The 20,441-nt window shown below is 47.3% G+C and overlaps 1 protein-coding gene across 3 annotated transcripts; it reads left to right on the forward strand.

Annotated features, from left to right (window-relative positions):
• Positions 1 to 876: 876 nt before the first annotated feature.
• LOC132576677 (lithostathine-1-like) lies at positions 877 to 18,926 on the forward strand. 3 transcript variants are annotated; one of them, XM_060246048.1, is made up of 7 exons: positions 924 to 971; positions 7,260 to 7,312; positions 11,491 to 11,573; positions 12,884 to 12,978; positions 15,855 to 15,995; positions 17,368 to 17,482; positions 18,674 to 18,926. In XM_060246048.1, exons 3-7 carry the CDS (start codon positions 11,507 to 11,509, stop codon positions 18,739 to 18,741), a joined length of 486 nt encoding a protein of 161 aa, XP_060102031.1. In that variant the 5' UTR covers positions 924 to 971; positions 7,260 to 7,312; positions 11,491 to 11,506; the 3' UTR covers positions 18,742 to 18,926. The 3 variants fall into 3 exon arrangements, with proteins under 3 accessions (XP_060102030.1, XP_060102032.1, XP_060102031.1); XM_060246047.1 differs by lacking the exon at positions 7,260 to 7,312 and having other exon boundaries at positions 877 to 971; XM_060246049.1 differs by lacking the exon at positions 7,260 to 7,312 and having other exon boundaries at positions 918 to 1,013.
• Positions 18,927 to 20,441: the final 1,515 nt, after the last annotated feature.

Consider the following 20,441-nt stretch of genomic DNA (forward strand, 5'->3'; position numbering starts at 1 on the left):
ATTGTCATTGAAGGAGAAGAAGATATTGGATTTATATCCCGCCCTCCACTCCGAAGAGTCTCAGAGCGGCTCACAATCTCCTTTCCCTTCCTCCCCCACAACAGACACCCCATGAGGTAGATGAAGATATTGGATTTATATCCTGCCCTCCATTCCGAAGAGTCTCAGAGCAGCTCAAAATCTCCTTTGCCTTCCTCTCCCACAACAGACACCCTGTGAGGTGGGTGGGGCTGAGAGGACTCTCACAGCAGCTGCCCTTTCAAGGACAACCTCTGCCAGAGCTATGGCTGATCCAAGGCCATGCTAGCAGCTGCAAGTAGAGGAGTGGGGAATCAAACCAAGATAAGAGTCCGCACACTTAACCACTATACCAAACTGGCTCTCCAATCTTTACCATGTTGCATTCTGGGCCACTGCCTATCAGCTCTGTATGGCTCTGTATGGTTTTGCTCACTGTGCCGGATTCCTCATCTGATGAAGTGTGCTTAAGAGCACACGAAAGCTGACGTTCTAAATAAAAATGGGTGGGTCTTAAAGGTGCCGCTTGACTCCTGCTTTGTTCAACATTTAATTTGGTTTATCTTGTGGCCTCTGAGATAGCCAGGAGAGGTTCTGAGAAAGGAAGCCAAGGGAAGCCACAGCCTGAAGTTCCAATCTCAGCAGACCGGAGAGAGGGGTGGGCTGGCACCCGGCCAAGGCCTCCTGACCTGCCCCCTCCGTATCTGGCTCCGATGACCACAGCATCCCCCCTCCCCTCCCTGCAGTGGGAGGGTCAGCAGGGCCCGGCTCTTCCTTATCTCTCTTACTGGGAATCCAGTCACTGGATTTGGCACCCGGTGGTGTGTGCTGCTGGCACTTCCCCCCAGAGGTCCTCCCAACCGCAGGGTGTATAAATTCCAGGCGGCCTCCGCAGCCTTCTCAGCTTGCTCTCAGTCGGACAGAGGTTCCAAGTCTTGCAGCTGGACACAGAGGTGAGGCCTTGACCTTCCCCTTCCCTTCCCCATCTGGAACAGGTCAGGCTCTTGAAGGGGCAGAGGAATCCAGTTCCTGGTAGAGCTGGATCTCTTGGGGGGGGGGGGGAGAATGGGCGGACAGGGGAGACTTTGTTTACTGGGGTAGAGAAGAGAAGAGATGCCTAGAGGTTACTGCCTGGGGGGCTCCTTTCATTGTCTGGGGGACTCATTCAGTCTCCTTCTTCCAAAGAGGATCGGGGTATAGGTAGGGTTGCCAAGTCCAATTCAAGAAATACCTGGGGACTTTGGGGGTGGAGCCAGGAGACACTGCGGGTGAACCCAAGAGCAAAGGTGTGGCAAGCATCATTGAACTCCAAAGGGAGTTTAGGCTATCACACCTTTTAAATGCCTTTTAAAGAGCCAGTTTGGTGTAGTGGTTTAGTGCGTGAACTCTTATCTGGGAGAACCGGGTTTGATTCCCCCCTCCTCCACTTGCAGCTGCTGGAATGGCCTTGGGTCAGCCAGAGCTCTCTTCTCTGGGAGAACCGGGTTTGATTCCCCACTCCTCCACTTGCAGCTGCTGGAATGGCCTTGGGTCAGCCAGAGCTCTCTTATCTGGGAGAACCGGGTTTGATTCCCCCCTCCTTAGGGTTGCCAAGTCCAATTCAATAAATATCTGGGGACTTTGGGGGTGGAGCCAGGAGACATTAGGGGTGGAGCCAAGATCAAGGCTGTGACAAGCATAATTGAACTCCAAAGGGAGTTCTGGCCATCACATTGAAAGGGACGGCACACCTTTTCAATTCCTTCCTACCATAGGAAATAATGAAGGATAGGGGCACCTTCTTTTGGGGCTCATAGAATTGGACCCCCTGGTCCAATCTTTTTGAAACTTGGTGGGTATTTTGGGGAGAGGCACTAGATGTTATATGGAAAATTTGGTGTCTCTACCCCAAAAAACAGCCTCCCAGAGCCCCAGATACCCACGGATCACATCTCCATGATTTTCTATGGGAATAAATCTCCATAGGGAATAACAGAGTTCCCAGCAGACATTTGCCTCCCCTCCCCCTGCTTTCTGACGACCCTGAAGCAGGGGGAGGGTCTCCAAACCGGGGGATCCCTTGCCCCCACCTGGGAACTGGCAACCCTACCAACATGGCACCTTCTCCATGTTTCAGAAAAGTGGACAAGGCCCTCTTCCCTGTGGGGCTCATGATCATCAGATGGGTCCCACTTTGAATCATCCCCTGGAGAATGAACAAGCAAGCTACACACCTCATGCCAGGGATGGGAGCAAATGTTCTCAGCTCACATCTGACTGAACAGCAGTGGGAACCCCACATACAATCTGTGTGGATGGCAAATCTGCCAAGCGGTGTGTGGCTTGGACAGCCAGGCAGGTGGCAGCTAGTTTCCTCACAAACTCATCACTACAGTTGTCATCTCCACTTTGGGAAATGCCTGGAGATTTTGCGGGTGGGGACTGGGAAGGTTGGTGTTTGTAGAGGGAAGGGTCTTCAGTGGGGTTCCATACCAAAGACAAAGAACATAAGAGAAGCCATGTTGGATCAGGCCCATCCAGTCCAACACTCTGTGTCACACAGTGGCCAAAACCACATGTGCCATCAAGAGGTCCATCAGTGGGGCCAAGACACTAGAAGCCCTCCCACTGTCCCCCACTGTCACTAGAAGCCCTCCCACTGAATGGGCCATTGGCCTGATCCATCATGGTTTTTCTTATGTTCTTATGTGACACAGAGTGTTGGACTGGATGGGCCACTGGCCTGATCCAACATGGCTTCTCTTCTGTTCTTATGTGACACAGAGTGTTGGACTGGATGGGCCACTGGCCTGATCCAACATGGCTTCTCTTCTGTTCTTATGTGACATAGAGTGTTGGAATGGATGGGCCACTGGCCTGATCCAACATGGCTTATCTTATGTGACACAGAGTGTTGGAATGGTGGGCCACTGGCCTGATCCAACATGGCTTCTCTATGTTCTATGGAGAGCCAGTTTGGTGTAGTGGTTAAGTGTGCGGACTCTTATCTGGGAGAACCGGGTTTGATTCCCCACTCCTCCACTTGTACCTGCTAGCATGGTCTTGGGTCAGCCATATCTCTGGCAGAGGTTGTCCTTGAAAGGGCAGCTGCTGTGAGAGCCCTCTGCAGCCCCACCCACCTCACAGGGTGTCTGTTGTGGGGGAGGAAGGTAAAGGAGATTGTGAGCCACTCTGAGACTCTTCGGAGTGGAGGGCGGGATATAAATCCAATATCTTCTTCATCTTCTTCTTATGTGACACAGAGTTTCGGACTGGATGGGCCATTGGCCTGATCCAACATGGCTTCTCTTATGTTCTTATGTGACACTGTCTTGAATTGAATTGAATTTAGTCCATTTACATTCCAAGATAATAATTTGTAATCCAAAATGGTGCAAATTCTTTATCTTCTTCATAAAATCCACACAGTTCCTGTGTGCTTGTAATTATAATCCTTTTTCCTTGTAGCTCAAAGCTCAAATCTTCAGGTATTATCCATCTATAACTCATTTCATTGTCAATTTCTTATATGCTCCTCTGTCATTTATCACTTGTCTTGGCAACTCCTTCATAATTCTTACTCTGCTGCCTCCCACTATCAATGTCTTTTCAAAGTTTTTATTCATGATTTTTCCCACCATTTCTTTTGTCATATATCTTATAACCACATCTCTTGGTAGATTTTTTTTTCCATTTAGTGAATTCACTCTATACATATAGTCATACATGTTTCTAGTCCCTTCAGGATCTTCCTCCAAAAATGCTGCAATTATTTTTATTATATATTCTTTCAAATCAGTTTCTTCATCCTCAGCTACTCCTCTCAGACGTTTCTGGGTCTCCATCAATTTGCAGTCATGAATTGCCACTTTGTCTTCTATTTTTAACAAGGTGGAATCATGTACTTTCACTCTCCCTTCCACCTCTTGCGCTCTTTTTGATGTCACCACAGCCTCATTTCTGAGATCCTCTATATCTTTTTTTAGCTCTTCAACATCTTTTCTAATTCTAAGACATGGGTGACCGTTTCGAGGTGCCTTCCATTACACGGGCAGAATCTTTCCTGATAAAGGATGTTGGCACTGAGGGTAAAACATTAAGTCTTCCTAATATAAAGGAGTGGCGTAACTGGGGTGATGTAAGCTGGGAAAGGTAGGCATCAGGTGGCCCATAATTTGGAAAGATACAAAATGCTAAAGGGGAGCATGTTTTATGTTCAGAGGAACAAAGGGACTGTTTCTCAATATCTAAAATCCTCTGTTTCGGCATTCTGAATGCCTGCATTTCACTTAGCTTACAGAGGTTGTCCAAGGAGACACCTATGGGATGTATTTTCTTCTGGATCTGACTATACCAATTGGAAACAAAGGAGTTTGCTAGCATTATATGGATATAACTATCAAGGTCTGCCCTAAAGTGTAGGCATAGCCAAAACTTTACGGTTAGTAGCCATGCCCTGGTGTCGATGAAATGGGTCCCTGTTTCTAGGCACATTGCAGCATAGCTAACACAGTTAAACGCAATTGCGCAGTAATCTGGGTTCCCGAACTGACGTCTAATCGAAAGGACCCAACAAGGCCAAGGAATTCATTTTCAAAGTGGCACTCTCAAATGCTCAACATCCCAGCCACAAACAGAACCAGGTGGGCAGGAGTACTCACCTTTCTCTCTGTCCAGCTGGTTAACCTGAGGAGAGGGTGCTTTAGTCTCCTACCTGGGCAAATTATAAGGTGTCTATACAGGATCTTGGGGCAATTAACTGAAAGACAAACACGGGAGGTTTGGCCCATTTCTCTGGAAGATGCCCTCTAATACCTCAAACATATTGAGCAAACACCAAGTGTATTCATGGGGTTGTGTCCCAGGAGAGAGAGATGGCTCTTTCAGTATCGTTTTAAATAAGGGAAGAGGAAGATGAAGCGACAGAAAGGTAGATGGGAGAAGGGGGCTATCTGATACAGGTAATGGCTACTTAGTGGTGGGGAGGGGTGGCAGTTGAGTAGAGCCTGGACAGCAGCAAAGTTACATCCCACTGTTTTGATCAGGGGAAAAGGATACACAAAACTCTTCATTTTCTATCAGCCTTGAAATAATTTTTTGGGGCCACTGTGTGACACAGAGTGTTGGACTGGATGGGCCTTTGACCTGATCCAACATGGCTTCTCTTATGTTCTTACGTGACAGAGTGTTGGACTGGATGGGCCATTGGCCTGATCCAACCTGGCTTCTCTTATGTTCTTATGTGACAGAGTGTTGGACTGGATGGGCCATTGGCCTGATCCAACCTGGCTTCTCTTATGTTCTTACGTGACACAGAGTGTTGGACTGGATGGGCCATTGGACTGATCCAACATGGTGTCTCTTATGTTGTTATGTGACACAGAGTGTTAGACTGGATGGGCCATTGGCCTGATCCAACATGGCTTCTCTTATGTTCTTACGTGACACAGAGTGTTGGACTAGAAGGGCCACTGGCCGGATCCAACATGGCTTCTCTTATGTTCTTATGTGACACAGAGTGTTGGACTGGAGGGGCCATTGGCCTGATCCAACATGGCTTCTCTTATGTTCTTATGTGACACAGAGTGTTGAACTAGAAGGGCCACTGGCTGGATCCAACATGCCTTCTCTTATGTGACACAGAGTGTTGGACTGGATGGGCCTTTGACCTGATCCAACATGGCTTCTCTTCTGTTCTTAATTCTCTTCCAGGGTCCAATTGTCAGTCCATAAAGACAGTTCCCATGATGCTTTGAAAGGCATCTGTGGAACGGCTGTGACAGGCAGCTGCTCTCCAAGGTCCCCCAAAGAGCTTTTTAAGTAACAATAGTTCATCAGTGGAATGGACTGAGCTCTCCCACCCCACTGGCAGTCTTCAAGCGGCAGCTGGACGAATCCTTGTCAGATGCTCTAGGTTGATCCTGCATTAAGCAGGGGGTTGGACTAGATGGCCTCTATGGTCCCCTACAACTCTATGATCTGAAGCATCCCTCATCCAGGGCATCTCCAGTGAAGGGAGCAGGGCTGGGAAGCTCTTTGGGGGACCTTGGAGAGCAGCTAGCTGTCACAGCCATTCCATAGATGCCTTTCAAAGTATCATGGGAACTACCTTTTTGGACTGATAGAGAACGAAGAATTTTGTGTATCCTTTTCCCCTCATCAAAACAGTGGGATGTAACTTTGCTGCTGTCCAGACTCGACTCAACCACCACCCCTCCCCACCCTTAAGTAGCCATTACCAATATCACATAGCCCCCTTCTGCCATCTACCTTTCTGTCCCTTCATCTTCCCCTTCCCTTATTTAAAACTCAAAAGAGTTTCCAGCTCAACATTAGGAAGAACTTCCTGACCGTTAGAGCAGTTCCTCAGTGGAACAGGCTTCCTCCTTGGGAGGTGGTGGGCTCTCCTTCCTTGGAGGTTTTTCAACAGAGGCTAGATGGCCATCTGACAGCAATGAAGATCCTGTGATTTTAAGGGGAGGGGTTTGTGAGTTTAGAGCGGTTCCTCAGTGGAACAGGCTTCCTCCTCGGGAGGTGGTGGGCTCTCCTTCCTTGGAGGTTTTTCAATAGAGGCTAGAGGGCCATCTGACAGCAATGAAGATCCTGTGAATTTAAGGGGAGGGGTTTGTGAGTTTCCTGCGTTGTGCAGGGGGTTGGACTAGATGACCCTGGAGGTCCCTTCCAATTCTAGGATTCTGTGATTCTCCCATCAACCTTTCTGTCCCTTCATCTTCCTCTTCACTTATTTAAAACTCAAAAGAGTTTCCGGCTCAACATTAGGAAGAACTTCCTGACCGTTGGAGCGATTCCTCAGTGGAACAGGCTTCCTCCTTGGGAGGTGGTGGGCTCTCCTTCCTTGGAGGTTTTTCAACAGAGGCCAAATGGCCATCTGACAGCAATGAAGATCCTGTGAATTTAGGGGGAGGGGTTTGTGAGTTTCCTGCGTTGTGCAGGGGGTTGGACTAGATGACCCTAGAGGTCCCTTCCACTCTATGATTCTCCCATCTACCTTTCTGTCCCTTCATCTTTCCCTTCCCTTATTTAAAACAATATCAAAATAGCCTTATCTCTCTCCTGGGACACAACCCCATGAATACACTAAGTGTTTGCTCAATAAATTTGAGGTATCAGAGGACATCCTTTCAGAGAAATGGGCCAAACCTCTAGTGTTTGTTTTTTAGTTAATTGCCCCAAGGCTCTATATAGACACATCCAAAGATCCATACTATAAAAGCCCCCAGTAAACGTTGTGCTTTTCTCAGGTGGGAGACGGAATCCTCATCTCCTCAGGTTACCCAGTTGGACAGAGAGAAAGGTGAGTATCTGCCCCTGCCCCCCTGGGTCTGTCTGTCGCTTGGATATTCAATTGCAAGGGATTCCCTGTTGTGGAGTTCATCGTCTGAGACTGCCGATTTGAAAATGGATTCCCTGACCTTGCCGGGTCCTTTAGGTTAGATGTCAGTTCAGGAACCCAGATTATTGTGCAATTTTGTTTAATGTTTTTACTTACTTAATATTAATAACCCAATCCAATTAATTATTATTAATTATCCAGTTGTCAAATTAATATTAATAATACAATTAAATGCATGGTTACAGGATGGGGGAGACTTGTCTTAGCAGTAGTCTGTGCAAAACGGATCTCGGGGTCTTAGTGGACCATACACTGACCATGAGTCAACAGTGTGATGCGGTGGCTAAAAAGGCAAATGCAATTTTGGGCTGTATCGACAGAAGTCTAATATCTAGGTCACATGAAGTGATGGTATCTCTTTACTCTGGTAAGACTTCATCTGGAGTCTTGTGTACAGTTTCGGGCACCACATTTGAACAAGGATATATACAAACTGGAAAGGGTCCAGAGGAGGGCGACGAAGATGGTGAGGGGTCTGGAGACCAAGTCCTATGAGGAAAGGCTGAAGGAGCTGGGCATGTTTACCCTGGAGAGGAGGCGGCTGAGAGGTGATATGATCACCATCTTCAAGGACTTGAAGGGCTGTCATATAGAGCAGGGGTCTCCAACCTTTTTGGCACCAGGGACCAGTTTTGTGGAAGACAATTTTTCCATGGATCGGGGTGGAGGGTGCGGTGGAGCATGGTTTCAGGATGATACAATTGTGCACTTTATTTTGGTGTGGTGGTTAAGTGTGCAGACTCTTATCTGGGAGAACCAGGTTTGATTCCCCACTCCTCCACTTGCAGCTGCTGGAATGGCCTCGGGTCAGCCATAGCTCTCTTATCTGGGAGAACCAGGTTTGATTCCCCACTCCTCCACTTGCAGCTGCTGGAATGGCCTCGGGTCAGCCATAGCTCTCACAGAACTGTCCTTCAAATGGCAGCTGCTGTAAGAGCTCTCTCAGCCCCACCTACCTCACAGGGTGTCTGTTGTGGGGGAAGAAAATAAAGGAGATTGTGAGCCGCTCTGAGATTTGGAGTGGAGGGCAGGATATAAATTCAGTGCCATTGTCTTATTATTATTACTACATTGTAACATATAATGAAATAATTATACAACTCACGGCCCAGTTGCTAACAGGCCACGGACCGGTACTGGTCCATGGCCCGGGGTTTGGGGACCTCTGGACTAGAGGATGGGGTGGAATTGTTTCCTGTGGCCCCAGAAGGCTGGACCAGAACCAAGGGCTTGAAATTAAATCAAAGGAGTTTCCGGCTCAACATGAGGAAGAACTTTCTGACCATTAGAGCAGTTCCTCAGTGGAACAGGCTTCCTTGGGAGGTGGTGGGCTCTCCTTCCTTGGAGGTTTTTCAACAGAGGCTAGATGGCCATCTGACAGCAATGAAGATCCTGTGAGTTTAGGGGGAGGGGTTTGTGAGTTTAGAGCAGTTCCTCAGTGGAACAGGCTTCCTCCTCGGGAGGTGGTGGGCTCTCCTTCCTTGGAGGTTTTTCAGCAGAAGCTAGATGGCCATGATCTGACAGCAATGAAGATCCTGTGAATTTAGGGGGAGGTATTTGTGAGTTTCCTGCCTTGTGCAGGGGGTTGGACTAGATGACCCTGGAGGTCTCTTCCAGTTCTGGGATTCTATGATTCTAAGTCTCCACAGGATTCCTTGGGAGGTGGTGGGTTCTCCTTCCTTGGAGGTTTTTCAACAGAGGCTAGAGGGCCATCTGACAGCAATGCAGATCCTGCGAATTTAGGGGGAGGGGTTTGTGAGTTTCCTGCATTGTGTAGGGGGTTGGACTAGATGACCCCAAAGATCCTTCATCTCCCTTCCAACTTTATGATTCTATGAGCTTATTTCAGTGACTATTTAATGTTTCAAACTGCTGCTATATTGTGATGCAATGTGAGCTGCCCTGAGCTGGCTTGCAGGGTTGGGCAGAATAAAAGCCACAAGAAATCAATCAATCAATAAAAATAGATTAGTGGACACTATGATGATGGGGGGAGAGCGATATCTCAGTCTGAATATGCCCCAAGGAACTTTCCATTTCGGTAATTGTCAGGACTTTTTTTGGTAGCAGGAATTTATTTGTATATTAGGCCACACCCCCTGACACCAAGCCAACCATTTTCCTGTTCATTCCTGCTTTTGAAAAGCCCTGGTAATTGTAATTCCTTGGAGGTGTCTGGAATTGAAAACAGTGTCGCTGTGCTGCCATTCACATGTTACAGCAACAGCATGAAAACAAACTGTGGTCAAATGACTAATATTCCTCTATTCCACTAATATGTTGCATACAAAAATACTTCTGTGCATTAGTTCATACACAGGAAATAAGTTCATGACTATTAAATGGCTATTTAACCTTTCAAGAGATCCAGTTTGGTGTAGTGGTTAAATGTGCGGACTCTTAAAGAACATAAGAGAAGCCATGTTGGATCAGGCCATTGGCCCATCCAGTCCAACACTCTGTGTCACATAAGAACATAAGAGAAGCCATGTTGGATCAGGCCAGTGGCCCATCCAGTCCAACACTCTGTGTCACATAAGAACATAAGAGAAGCCCTGTTGGATCAGGCCAATGGCCCATCCAGTCCAACACTCTGTGTCACAGAAGAACATAAGAGAAGCCATGTTGGATCAGGCCAATGGCCCCTCCAGTCCAACACTCTGTGTCACAGAAGAACATAAGAGAAGCCATGTTGGATCAGGCCAATGGCCCATCCAGTCCAGCACTCTGTGTCACATAAGAACATAAGAGAAGCCCTGTTGGATCAGGCCAATGGCCCATCCAGTCCAGATATATATATACACACTCACATATCACATAGTGGCCAATATATGTGTGTGTGTGTATATATATATATCTGGGAGAACTGGGTTTGATTCCCCACTTCTCCACCTGCAGCTGCTGGAATGGCCTTGGGTTAGCCAGAGCTATCGCAGGAGTTGTCCTTGAAAGGGCAGCTTCTGGAACAGCTCCCTCAGCCTCACCCACCTCACAGGGTGTCTGTTGTGGGGGGAGAAGAAATAGGAGATTGTAATCTGCTCTGAGCCTCTGATTCAGAGAGAAGGGCGGGGTATAAATCTTCAATTCTTCTTCTTCCTTGTACCAGTATGGGTGTAGAGCATAACAGCTAGTTCAGGAACTAAGCTGTAGTGAACCCTTGTTGGTGGCTAGTTAGTTGAATCCTCAGATTCCAGTTGGGAAGACTTGTCTGGGGCCTGAACTCAGTGGTAGAGCATCTGCTGGGCATGCAGAAGGTCCCAGGTTCAATCCCCGGCATCCCCAGATAAAAGGATCAAGGAATAGGAGATGGGAAAGACCTCCGCCTGAGACCCTGGAAAGCCACTGCCAGTCTGAGTAGACCATACTGATCTTGATGGCCCAAGGATCTGATTTAGCACAAGGCAACTTCATGTGTTTGTGTGTCCCTGTTTTTTGGGGGGGGAGGAGCCGTGGCTCAGTGGTAGAACATCTGCTCTGCACACAAAAGGATCCCAGGTTCAATCCCTGGAAGTTTTAATTGAAAGGACCAGGCAGGAGGTGATGGGAAGGACCTTTTTCTGCCTGAGACCCTGGAGAGCTGCTGCCAGTCTGAGTAGACAATGCTGACAGGGATGGAGTGATGGCGTGATCCAGTATAAAGCAATCTCATGCGTTCATGTGCAATAATGGGGCTACATGGAGCAGTGTGGCAGGAACAGCTTCTCCAGTCATTACAAAACTTCCACGGGAGTCCAGTTTGCAGCAGTCCCAAGAAAATGATATGCAAGATCCAGGTTTGCTTACGAAGAGTTTTTAATCCTTCAACAAGTTTACAGAACCAGAAGGCTAATTTCAATCCACTGGACCTTGAACACACCGTGAAGCCAGCCTAACCCCAAGCTGGGGTGTGTAGCTTAAACTAAACATCTTATATACTAATAGCTGGCTGCAGTAATTCTGCCTTCCACGTCATGTATAAAGCCAGGTTTTTTCAGCTTGGTTCTGGCACCACAAGTGATGGCAGAGGCCATTTCAGTGGGTTGTCATCTGCGTCTCTCTCAGCTTCCCCTCCTTGAATCACCTGCCCTTGGTCTCCACAGGACAGGAAGGAAGAAGATGGGGCTCCTCTCCTGTTTCAGCCTGGCCTTCCTCGGCTTCCTGATCGCTGGTCCATCCCCAAGAGGTGAGTTTCTGCAGATGATCTACTTACCTTACTGTGGACCTGTCTGCACATAACGTTTTGTGATAATTCCCAGAGATGTGAAAATGTGTCTATTGCAGAATCCATCCTTCCTTTTTCAGGGAGAGTCCCATAAGCAAGTTTCTGTCATCCCTCACTCACAGGAGAGTCACAGGGAACTCATCTTAGGGTTCATTTCTCATGGGTGCAGGCATTTAAAGAGGAACAGCTTCAAAAGGAACCCTCTAGATGAGGGGCTGGTTATGTTTTTAAGTCCATGGGCACCTTTGGAATCCTGAAACAGGGTGGTGGGCGTAAACCAAAATGGCTGCCACAGAAGATGGAGCCAAGCCCATAGAGAAGCAATATAAGATAACCATTGGAAGCAATAAAACTTTCACGCAAAGTGAAGTAAAGCAAGAACAAAACTAAGGAAAACTGAACATTCTTGAAATATTCCACACAAAGTCTCGCAACAGTCACCAAGAATGATAGCCACTTCAAATAGGACTTAATGAAGACGTGGGTGAAGTCTTTAATTTCTTAGTGTCCCACTCATGATGGTACAGAGAGAATAAGGAGCCGCTTTTAAAAGGACTCCTCACGGTTTCAATAGTTAGTTCTTCATCAGCCTCTTTCTCCCGATATTACATGGAGCCACAGCTCTATTCTTTACAACAGGGGTGGCCAACAGTAGCTCTCCAGATGTTTTTGCTTACAACTCCCATCAGTCCCAGCCAACATGGCCAATGGCTGGGGCTGATGGGAGTTGTGAGCAAAAAATATCTGGAGAGCTACCGTTAGCCACCCCTGCTTTACAACATGGATCCACGCATGCGCCAATTTGCTGCTATCGGCTTTATAGCCCATAGAGAAAGTTGATGTGTAAGAGAGAAGAGGGGAAATTTGAAAAATACAAGAAGAAAGAGGAGTGAGAGAGAATAAAAGAAATGCTGTAGTGGCAGCTGCCACTGGGGGAAAATGAAAAACATTTAAATCTGCAGAGCCAATCGACTCTTCAGTGGCCAATCAGAACCCACCTTCTTAAAACGGTGGGTGAGTGTCACAACAAGTATTAGTGGGCACAATGGGGAGTCCTGCTCTAGACCCAAACACTGAAAGGATTCTCTGGTTCTGGAAGACAAACTGCCTGACTGCTCTGAAAAGGTGCCAGCTCCCTAGCACCAGAGGTCCCATCTCCTCCCATTTCTCCTCACATCCAGTCCCTTCCTCCAGATGCACAGGCATTTAACACCTTGCCCCTTCCTTCTTCTCTCTCCCCCCTCCATCCTCCCTTCTTTTCCCCCGAGCAGGTGTGGGAGCCTTATCATGTCCTTCAGGATGGCTGTTTTACCAAGGCAACTGCTATGGATTGTTCCAAGATAAATTGACCTGGGCTGAGGCAGAGGTAAGGGGTTCTTCTGGGTCACTCTCTCCAGATCCCGCTGAGGAAGGGAAGTCAGCATCCTGCCATGTTAGATCAGGCCAATAGCCCATCCAGTGCAACACTCTGTGTCACATAAGAACAGAAGAGAAGCCATGTTTGATCAGGCCAATGGCCCATCCAGTCCAACACTCAGTCACATAAGAACATAAGAGAAGCCCTGTTGGATCAGGCCAATGGCTCATCCAGTCCAACACTCTGTGTCACATAAGAACGTAAGAGAAGCCATGTTGGATCAGGCCAGTGGCCCTTATAGTCCAACACTCTGTGTCACAGAAGAACATAAGAGAAGCCATGTTGGATCAGGCCAATGGCCCATCCAGTCCAATACTCTGTGTCACAGAAGAACATAAGAGAAGCCATGTTGGATCAGGTCAATGGCCCATCCAGTCCAACAAGTGGCCAATATGTGTGTGTGTGTATACACACACACACACACACACACACACACACACACACACATATATATATATATATATATATATATACACATACATACATACATACTGTGGCTAATAGCCACTGATGGATCTCTGCTCCATATTTATATCCAATCCCCTCTTAAAGCTGGCCATGCTTCTAGCTGCCACCACCTCCTGTGGCAGTGAATTCCATCAAGACACAAGATAAAACAGAAAATCTTAAAACTGAGGAGCAGTAAAACCAGTCTTTCGGATACTATAGCAGGCAACACAGAACTTGGCAAAAGCTTCGGAAATGAGCTGGTTTTCATCCGAAAGCATGGGATTAAGACATTCTGATTCCAGCAGCCCAGAATCTGCCCTTAATAGTATTTTTCGCTCCATAAGACGCACCTAGTTTTTAGAGGCGTTTGTGTGAATTTAGAGGCATTTGTGTGAATTTTTTGCAGTATTCCCTCCTTAAGATGCACATACTTTCCCCCCGCACTTTTTTAGGGGGAAAAAGTGAGTCTTATGGAGCAAAAAATACAGTAGGTTCTATATGTTTTCCATGGGCCTCTTTATACCAGGAACACCTAAGAATTATGTGCTTCCCCTAAGCCACAGTGGCAAAGCCTTTGCGCAAAAGGGATCTTCTTGTACCTGCCCCCGAGGACTGCTGAGGGACGCACCGTCCTTTTTTAAAAATAATTTTTCCCCTTCATTATAAACTCAACCAGTTTACAGAAAACATCAAAATTCCAAAATATGAACAACGTAAACTCACCAGTAATGTGACACAAATTAAGACAAAGTTAAATAATTAGCAAAACTGGTTCTTAAAAAAGGAGACTATTTTCCCATTACAGATTTATGTTGAGCTATGTTAGCACATGACTGTCCCTCATCAGAAATCCTATCTAGTGTAAAGTAATCCCAAACTTCGAGATACCAAGCGGGCAGCCGTGTTGGTCTGAGGCAGTTGAACAAAGCAGGAGTCAAGTGGCACCTTTAAGACCAACCAATTTTTATTTAGAATGTCAGCTTTTGTGTGCTCTTAAGCACACTTCATCAGATGAGGAATCCCGCACAGTGAGCAAAGCCATACAGAGCTGAGCAAAGCCATACAGAGCTGGTAGGCAGTGGCCCAGAATGCAACATGGTACAGATTTAAGAACCAATGACAGTGAAGTAAAATTATCTGGTAGGCAGTGGTTTAGAATAGTAAAATGGTACAATGGCAGAATAGAAAAATTAACAAATTGAGAAAACCTTTGCTCTGAGTAGCATGAGCATGCAAAAGCGACAAAACAGTAGTATGTCAAAATGTGAAATTGTCTGTCAATGACAATGGGAGATGGGTTCAATATATGTAATGGGATAAGCAATCAAAGTCCCTGTTTGAGTGTGTCAATACAGCTAAAAGAGAAATACATTGGATAGTGATGTTCTTGTCCACCTAATTTACTGTTTAACATGTAAACATAATTCTAGTTTGCCATAGGAAAAAGGAACACAATAAAATATAGTGAAAATGGGTAAAGCAATGTCAAGCATGCGGGTTCAATGACGAGTCGAGGTTGCTACAAAGACTACGTTTATTGATAGACTGATACTTTGGCTCAAGCCGTGGCTTGAGAAGAATGAAACCAATACATTGATACACAAGTTTTAAGATACACTTCAAAGGGATTCCTACGGGGAGGGGAAGCAGGGGAGCGTTCACACACAGAATATCAAAACTACGTACATTCCCAGGGCGTTATCAGGCACTCGGCCTTGCATTGCCCAGATGGCGCTTCCTCCCGCAGGAGGATTCATGGGAAGGTGCTGATTGCTTTGTTCCCTCTAATTAGCAGTCACAAAACAAAGAGGAGCCAGGAAAAGATAATAAACTAGCAGCATTTGGTTCTATATGATCTTACGCAGGCCTGCTTTTTGTCAGACCATAAACCCATCAGTTATTGATCAGAATTAGCCATGCTTGACAAGCATATGTAATGATATATGCAGCCAATTTGAGATACCAAGCCCATAGACTAGGGCAGGGGTGGCCAACGGTAGCTCTCCAGATGTTTTTTGCCTACAACTCCCATCGGCCCGAGCCAGCACCGCCGACGGCTGAAGCTGATGGGAGTTGTAGGCAAAAAACATCTGGAGAGCTACCGTTGGCAACCCCTGGACTAGGGGATTGCTCATCTTCCCATTCACAAACATGAACCACTTTAGCGGCAGTGAGTAAAGTCACTATAGGCTCTTTATCCTATTTCAAAGCAAATCCAGATTCCCAAAGATTCAAAAGAATCAAACTCGCTGTCATTCTTCTAAATAATTACCATAATACTGTGGACATCGCAGCCCTAGATGACCACAGAGCGCCCCCCCCCCTCTCCTTCCTGCCCCTGAGGTAAAAAAGGCCTTTTCTGTCGCCACCCTCAGGTCGACTGTCAAAGCCAAGGCCGCAATGGTCACCTCACTTCCATCACCAGCCAAGCAGAGGGAGCCGTGCTGGCCAAACTCATCAAGGACTCTCCACTACATGACGTGAATGTCTGGATTGGACTCCATGACCCCCAGAAGGTGAGTGTCTCGCATTGCTTCTCTGGGTTTATGAGTTTGGAGGGTGAAATCTGTGGCATTCCACAATCCCCGGTGAGTCCCCACCCCTCCCCAGGCTCCACCCCCACTCCAGGAATATCTCAGCCCAAAGTTGGCATCCCTCCATTAGGACTGTAGTTGTTGCCTTCAGAACAATGAATCTGCTCTTTGGTCAACAGCCCAATTTAAAGGAAGAAGACAACAATGGATTTATATTCCGCCCTTCACTCAGAGTGGCTCGTAATCTCCTTCTGCCCCCACAACAAACACCCTGTGAGGTGGGTGGGGCTGAGAGGGCTCTCTTAGAAGCTGCCCTTTCAAGGACAACCTCTGCCAGAGTTATGGCTGACCCAAGGCCATTCCAGCAGCTGCAAGTGGAGGAGTGGGGAATCAAACCTGGTTCTCCCAGATAAGAAGACTGAAGATTTATACCCCGCTCTTCTCTCTGAATCAGAGACTCAGAGCGGCTTACAATCTCCTTTATCTTCCTCCCCCACAACAAACACCCTGTGAGGTGGGTGGGGCTGGAGAGGGCTCTCACAGCAGCTGCCCTTTCAAGGACAACCTCTGCCAGAGCTATGGCTGACCCAAGGCCATTTCAGCAGGTGCAAGTGGAGGAGTGGGGAATCAAACCCGGTTCTCCCAGATAAGAGTCCGCACACTTCCCCACTACACCAAACTGGCTCTCCAAAGGACAAGTCTAGAAATAAATGGCCCTTTCCCCACCTAACCAAAACTTAGTTCAGTTTATTTATACGGCACCAAGCCAACCATAAAAGCCTAGTAACTGAAACAAATTTGAACATTAAATGATAAAATTACCCATGGTTAGAAAAAATAAAAATGAATAAAAGCATCAAGGGGAAATATATTTAGCACGGGCTATACTATACTAAGGACATCTTAGAAGCGCATAGAACAGGGGTAGGGAACAGTGGCTCTCCAGATGTTTTTGCCTACAACTCCCATCAGCCCCAGCCATTGGCCATGCTGACTGGGGCTGATGGGAGTTGTAAGCAAAAAACATCTGGAGAGCCACTGTTCCCTAGCCCTGACATAGAATCATAGAGTTGGAAGGGACCTCCAGGGTCATCAGCCCCCTGCACGATGCAGGAAGCTCACAAATAAAAAGGTAAAGGTAGTCCCCTGTGCAAGCACCAGTCGTTTTCGACTCTGGGGTGACGTTGCTCACAAATACCTCCCCCAAAATTCACAGGATCTCCATCGCCGCCAGATGGCCGTCTAGCTTCTGTTTAAATGGCTTCTATTTCTCGCAACTCACACTGGCAAAGGCTCTGAACAAATGGAATTTTCTTATACCTTCCTAACCAAAGCATCTTTCTTGTCACTATAGAACGGACGCTGGAGATGGACCAATAGATCTCTGGTAAACTACAAGTCCTGGTTCACTGGAATGCCTGACAATTATGAAAATCAGGAATACTGCACAGAGCTTTGGCGTCACTCAGGTGAGCCCTCTCATTATGATGTGAGACATAGAATCATAGCGTTGAAAGGGATCTCCAGGGTCATCTAGTACAACCCCCTGCACAATGCAGGAAACTCACAAATACCTACCCCAAAGAGCTCTGGCTGACCCAAGGCCATTCCAGCAGTTGCAAGTGGAGGAGTGGGGAATCAAGCCCGGTTCTCCCAGTTAAGAGAGCTCTGGCTGACCCAAGGCCATTCCAGCAGCTGCAAACGAAGGAGTGGGGAATCTGACACGGTTCTCCCAGATAAGAGAGCTATGGTTGACCTAAGGCCATTCCGGCACCTGCAAGTGGAGGAGTGGGGAATCAAACCCAGTTCTCCCATATAAGAGAGCTCTAGCTAACCCAAGGCCATTCCGGCAGCTGCAAGTGGAGGAGTGGGGAATCCGACCCGGTTCTCCCAGATAAGAGAACTCTGGCTGACCCAAGGCCATTCCGGCAGCTGCAAGTGGAGGAGGGGGAAATCAAACCCGGTTCTCCCAGATAAGAGAGCTCTGGCTGACCCAAGGCCATTCCGGCAGCTGCAAGTGGAGGAGGGGGGAATCAAACCTGGTTCTCCCAGATAAGAGAGCTCTGGCTGACCCAAGGCCATTCCAGCAGCTGCATGTGAAGGAGTGGGGAATCAAACCCGGTTCTCCCAGATAAGAGAGCTATGGTTGACCCAAGGCCATTCCAGCAGCTGCAAGTGGAGGTGTGGGGAATCAATCCCGGTTCTCCCATATAAGAGTCTACACACTTAACCACTTCACCAAACTAGGATCCAGAGGCTCATGTTCAGATCCTCGCTCTGCTCATTGGTGCTGTTGGGCCAGGCACACACACTCAGCCTAACGTACCTCACAGGGTGGTTCTGAGGATAAAATAGAAGAGAGGAGACGGATGGCAGCCACTCTGGGCCCCCATTGCAGAGAAAGGTTGGTTGGAAATGAAGTAAATAAATACATAATCTTGATAATAGAGAGCCCCTAATGTCCCCTAAGAAATGCTTCCCTAAATGAGTCCATATCCCATCTCTCTGAAGGGCAAGCTGGGTCAAATCTAGGCTGGTTTTGAGGGAAGACATCCATTTTGACACTCTGTAACTTCAGGACATGTTGCCCTCTGAAATTGCCAATATCCCCGGAGCACATGAAGAAGCCTTCCACATCCTGTTTCCCTTTTCCATTTCAGGATACGTGGGTTGGAATGATGTGAACTGCAAACATGAGCGCCCCTACATCTGCAAGTATGAACTGTAGTGCCGGCGGTTGCTTCTCTTTCCATCCGGAAAGCTCTACGATGAGCCCGGAGAATCATCAACAGAATGAGTCCTTCCTTCCAAGAACCCGGATCTTTCCCCCTACATGACAAAGTGCCCTATTTGTATGCCTGTGTGCTAATGTGATTAAGAACCTTGGCTGTACAACTGGATAAAAACAGTCAACTCTGTCTATGGCTGTTTGCATACTAAATACGAGCGTAATACGGTAGTTATTGTCCAATAGTATAGCCCAGGTGAACATCAAAAGTCCGGCTTGTTCCAGGGTTCCCAAAGATGGAGACCGTAGGCACCACCCTCCCTGTCAGCACATTTCCTTTAGCCCACCAAGTATCCCTGGAATGTAGGTGGGGCAAAGAAGAGCTTTCCCCAATCAATGCTTTCGATTGGCTGTGCAGATTTGGAAAAGCGTTGCTTTGTCAGCAGCTGCCACCGCAGCACAAAGACCTTCACTGTCGGACTGAAGGGAAGCCACGGCGGCAGCCATTTTGTGACTGACTCTGCCTCTCAGGGCAGCCATTTTGTGGCAGCCATTCAGAGTAATATTGGTGGGGGTGGACTAGAACTTGAGATACTAATTCAACAGCAGTTCTCTCATCCCCACCTACCTCACAGGGTATTGTTGTAAGCAGGGTGGCCAAGTCCAATTCAAGAAATATCTGAGGGCTTTGGAGGTGGAGCCAGGAGACTTTGGGGGTGGAGCCAGGAGCAAGGTTGTGACAAGCATAATTGAACTCCAAAGCCAAGGGAGTTCTGGCCATCACACTTAAAGGGACAACCTTTTAAATGTCTTCCCTCCATTGGAAATAATGCAGGATAGGGGCACCTTCTTTGGGGGCTCATGGAATTAGACTCTTTGGTCCAATCATTTTGAACCTTGAAGAGTGTTTTGAGGAGAGGCACTGGATGCTATGCTGTAAGTTTGGTGCCTCTACCTCAAAAAACAACCCCCCCCCCAAGAGCCCCAGATACCCATGGATTGATTACCCCTTGTACCCTATGGGGATTGGTCTCCATAGTGTATAATGGAGTGCCCAGTGAGGGTTGCCAAATCCAATTCAAGAAATATCTGGGGACTTTGGGGGTGGAGCCAGGAGCAAGATTGTTACAAGCACAATTGAACTCCAAAGGGAGTTCTGGTCATCACACTTAAGAACATAAGAAAAGCCATGTTGGATCAGGCCAATGGCCCATCCAGTCCAACACTCTGTGTCACACAGTGGCCAAAAAAAACCCCAACCCAGTTCTCCTGCCCTTACCTGGGGATTGACAACCCTACTCCTTGTGAAGGGAGAGGCATAAAACCAATTCTTCTTCATCTTCAGTAGGGTGTAATACCTCTCCAGGGGAACTGATCTCTGTCATCCAGGGATCAGCTTCCATTCCAGGATATTTCCAGGCTGTTCTTGGAGGTTGGCATTCCTAATGGATAGGTTCATACAGGAGATGGTGGTTCTTAAGGGATACTAAATGATTAAATTAGCAGTTGGGGAAAATGCTGTGAGGCCTCTTTGTCTTGACATTAAGATGAGTTTCAACACATCTTAACTCAGCCCTTAACTCAGCTTGGAGACAGGAGTCTGGCTGTGTCTTGACTAAGACTGTGTCAAAGAAAGAAAGAAAGAAAGAAAGAAAGAAAGAAAGAAAGAAAGAAAGAAAGAAAGAAAGAAAGAAAGAAAG

This window comes from Heteronotia binoei, chromosome 8, assembly GCF_032191835.1.
Source record: "Heteronotia binoei isolate CCM8104 ecotype False Entrance Well chromosome 8, APGP_CSIRO_Hbin_v1, whole genome shotgun sequence".
In the NCBI taxonomy this organism is placed as follows: domain Eukaryota; kingdom Metazoa; phylum Chordata; class Lepidosauria; order Squamata; family Gekkonidae; genus Heteronotia; species Heteronotia binoei.